Source organism: Rhea americana, unplaced genomic scaffold (genome assembly GCF_003343005.1).
Source record: "Rhea americana isolate MKP2758 unplaced genomic scaffold, rheAme1 scaffold_17, whole genome shotgun sequence".
In the NCBI taxonomy this organism is placed as follows: Eukaryota; Metazoa; Chordata; class Aves; order Rheiformes; family Rheidae; genus Rhea; species Rhea americana.
This window is the reverse complement of record NW_028185816.1, coordinates 8,451,785-8,455,805: the sequence shown is the minus strand read 5'-3', so window position 1 is coordinate 8,455,805 and position 4,021 is coordinate 8,451,785. Positions and strand designations below refer to the sequence as shown.

General features: G+C 66.6%; 1 protein-coding gene across 1 annotated transcript in view; it reads right to left on the bottom strand.

The window, feature by feature from the left end:
• Window positions 1-2,039: 2,039 nt before the first annotated feature.
• TDRD5 (tudor domain containing 5) overlaps window positions 2,040-4,021 on the bottom strand; it is a 30,451-nt gene continuing 28,469 nt past the window's right edge. Inside the window, exons 20-21 of the mRNA XM_085300995.1 lie at window positions 2,929-3,050; window positions 2,040-2,119 (exon numbers count right to left, since the gene is read on the bottom strand). Coding sequence (XP_085157121.1) covers window positions 2,040-2,119; window positions 2,929-3,050 — 202 coding nt within the window. The remainder of the gene's footprint in view (window positions 2,120-2,928; window positions 3,051-4,021) is intronic.

Below are 4,021 nucleotides of genomic sequence, written 5' to 3'. Positions count from 1 at the left end.
AAAAAAAAAAAAAAAAAAAGGAAAAAAAAATCACGTGCAGAAGTGCAGAAATCATGGTAGCAGCTGCAAAACAGCTTTAGCTTCAGCCCCTCGCAGCGAGCACTTGGGAAAGCGCGGGGCTGGGGAGAGGAGGGGCGCCGGGACCTCGGCTCGATCCCGCCGTCGCCCCAGCGCTTTGAACGCATCCGAGGGAGACTCGATCCGCTCCCGGATTCGATTTCCTTGCCGCTTCCCCCAGAGGGATTCGTGTGCGACGCGCTTTGGCGCGGACGATCCTATCAGGGGACGTAGCGACACCAAACGCGTCTTCAGCACGGGCAGGAATTGAAGGAGCAGGATCAGTTGCAGCCAGGTCGTCAGGCGAAACGGCTCGGGGCCCCGCGCCGACCCCGCGCCGCAAGCCCGGCCAAGCCCAGGGGCTGCGGCATCCTCCTCGGCGCCCGTGTGGGCCACGGCGCGGCCATGGCACCAGCTGAGGTTTCAGCCCCTGTGGTGGCACCTAGCAGAGGCTGATCCAAGCCCACAGTGGATCTAAGCTTTTGGGTCGGTCCCCACGGTGGGACCTGGCGGAGGTTCACCCAAGCCCATGGTGGGTCTAAGCTTTTGGGCCGGTCCCCATGGTGGGACCTGGCGGAGGTTCACCCAAGCCCATGGTGGGTCTAAGCTTTTGGGTCAAAGCCCCTTGTTCGGGGCACTCTCTTCCATGGGCCGAGCCATGCCAGCCCAACACACTTCTCTATCRGCCTCCCTTTCAAATTGTTACTTTTTTTTAAGTCTCATTCACCAACACGAAAGCTTTCCGTGGGGGATCACCCGCGACGCGTTAAAGCCCGCTCCTGCCCGCGGGACCCGGGCACACACGTCCATACGCCGTCAGCAGCTCTAAGACACCTGGAGCCGGAGGCTTGGGGCGGTGACGGCACTGCCGCCTCCGGCAGGGCAGGGGACCTGCAACATCAGACTGCAGACAAMCCCCAGGCACTGCTCCCCCCAAAAACCTCGGGCCGGTTGCAACTACAACTCCCGTCCCRCAGCAGCGGCTCGATTTGGAAACGCGCTCGGCGAAAGTCTCCTTTTCATGGAAAAGGGACRTGGAAGCGGGCAAGGCCCCCCGGGAGGGACGGGCCGGAGAGCGCAGGCTCCTGCTGGGCATGATGCAAGACCTGCTGCTCCGACTGTCAGCATCCTCCCGGCATGTCTGCTCGGAGTATAAACAGAGATTTATTTTAATGACTCATTAAAGCCTAATTACATTCCCCGAGCAATACACAGAGAGGAGCCTCCCACGTGCCGCAGTACTAGAGTCAGGAGCGCTTGGATAACCTCCCCCTCCCCAAAAGCGCAGCCSAGACAGTCTGTCTCTCTGAAATGGGACCAGACGGCAGGGCCAGGTGCCGGAGCCGGGGGGCTGGAGACCACCGCAGCGCGGCCAGCGTCTAACAGCCCCCAAGACCCCCTTCTCTCCGCGTTTACCTCTACCCTTCCGCGCTCGCGGAGGCCGTAACGGCCCGGAGTCCAGGCGCTCTGCCCAGCGCGATTGCCAGCACGGCTCGGCCCTCCTGCGCGTGGGCCTCTGAGGCCCTGGAAAGAAATAAATCCTGCTCAGGGAGAGCTGGAAACCCRCTGCCCGTCTCCAGAGCCTCGGGCCAGCACCCGCACCGCGGGCTGTCCGTCACCCGGCGTTGCGGACACTTGTGCTTTCAGCAGTCGCTGTAGCCAAGCTCAGGTTCGTGCCCTCCTTGATGCCGGCTGCAGGAAAAGCCCCTGGCGCGGTGGGATTTCGCGCCGAGCCGGCACAGGCGGCCCTAGCAGCGAGCCCCGCACAGCGCGAGGAGGGGACGGGCTGCCACGGTCCCCGTCAGCAGATCTCCCGGTGGCGCGCGGCGCCTCGGCTGGAAAYGCAGACCTGGCAGGAGGCAGCGAGCTCCCAGAGGAAACGTCTCGCCCCGCACGCCTCCTCCGTCCCGGGAGCACCCTCTCCCGCACCCGCGACGGCCGGGGCACGCGGCCTCTCCGGCGACGCCACGTGCTCTCCCGCCCTAGGCYGCTGGAGCCAGCGCAGGAATTGGCCCCGTCCGCTCACGCTGCTCRCGGTAGCGCTCGGCCGTCCTGCTAATTGCTGCAATTAGCAGAGAGAAAAATTTTCCGATGGTTGCGCKGCCTCGCTCCTCGCGCTGCCTTTGGTCCCCAGCGGAGCGGGCGTAAAACGCTTCCCGCGGGGACGCGGTGTGGGATCACGTCTGCCCTCCCGGCTCGCTGCTAACAYGCGACGGTGCCGCCTAAAAGAGCCCCGTCCCCGGGAGTCGCAACGCAACGGGAAAACCCCGTCCGCGGGGCCTTCGCAGGACCTGCCGCCCTCCTCCCGGCCGCCCGCGCCGGGCTGACCGCGTCACCAGCCAGGGCCAGGCGGCTCCATACGGCCAAAGCGGCAAGGCGCGAGTCAACTTTGCGGAGTAACTGGCACGGAGCAGGCGGCGGAAGAACCCGGAGGGCGCCGAGCAGGCGCGCGCGGCGGGGAGGCGGCTCGCTGCGAAACGGTTTTTCCTTCCAGGTGATTCAAGCAGTGGTGCAGACGCAGACGGTTCATCACCGAAAGCTCTTCCCAGCTCGCCCGTCCCTCGCCGCCCGCCGCACACRCGAGCGGGGACGGTCGCACGCGCGGGGACGGGACGGAGGGAAAAACGCGGCGCGAAATCGCCTAACGTCTCGAGCGAACGAAGCGTGAGACGCGCTCGCAAGAAAACGAGCGTAGCAGAGCCTCCGTAAACGTTTCACCTCGCTTGGCGAAGCAGCGACGGGGAAGGTCGGGGCGGCAGAGCGCGGGGGCTCGATTTCCGCTCTCGGCGCGGACGCACGGGAGARGAAGGCTGGAGGGGGGGAGGAAAGGGGGAGGCCCCCGGGCAGAGAGCACCACCGACACGGCCTGACCTTCTCTCTGCTCGCCGCTAGCCCCGGCCGCCGCCGGGGTTCGGGTGTAGCCACGGAGCAGGCCCGAGGCTGGGAAGCAGCTGCTGTGCTTCTGCTCGTGCCCGCGGCTCAACTCGGCGAACCTGCCGGAGCCAGGAGCAGCAGCAGCAGCAGGGGCATCCGTTTCTGGAAAGGGCTCGCAGCCCCGCTTCYGCCGGCCGTGCCCTGCCGCCGGGCTCCTCCGCGGCTGAAACCGAGCAGCAGGACGCCGAAAAGCGCCTCCGGCGCGGACGGAGCCTCCCCGCGCTGCCGCCGCCCTCCGCCCCGACTCCCYGGCAGAACGAGGATCGTTTCATCGCTCCCTTCCGAGAGCACCGTGCCGGCGTTCTCCGACAAACGGCCACTTTGCTGGGTCTCCGTTCGGCTCCCCAACGGGTGAGCTCCCTTCCTAGCAGGAGAGTTGCAGCCCCCTCRCCGGCAAAGCCCCGCTTAGCCCGCCGGCTCCCGCGGGGGCCACAGCAAAGGCGAGYGAGCAGCCCGGACGCGCCCAACACCCCGCAAACCGCCTCAGGCGGACGCTCGGCTACGCAGCAAAGCGAGGAGCAGCGGCGGGGGAGAAGGCGGATCCGGCAACGCAGCTCCGTGCGCCGGGGCGGAACGGCCCGCGGCGCCCCTGGAAAACCTCTCTGCTGGAGGAGCGATCGACAGCACGCGCGCAAAACCGATCCGGCCGAAAATACCGGGCGGTTCCGCGTGCCCCTTTTCAGGGAACAGGAACCCTCCAGCGCAACCTTAAGAGAAGCAAAAGCCAGCTGACCGACCCGAGCAGGGGTCTCCTTCGATCACCGAGGCGCGCGCGAGATGCAGCAGCGATCCCGACCCCTCGGGAGGACCCGGGGCTTTGATCTCCTTCGCTTCCGCGCGCCGAGGTGCGGCTGGGGGCTCGCGGGATGGCCGCGTCCCGGCCGAGGAGGCGAGAGGCAGAGCCCCGCGATCGGGACTTTGCCAAAACTTAGCCAGGCTGAGAGCGCCGGGAAGAGCCGAGCTCGGTCCTGCCCGCCCGCACCGCCGCAGCTCGTAACGAAAAACCCAGCCGGCGGCAAAGTTCAGCACC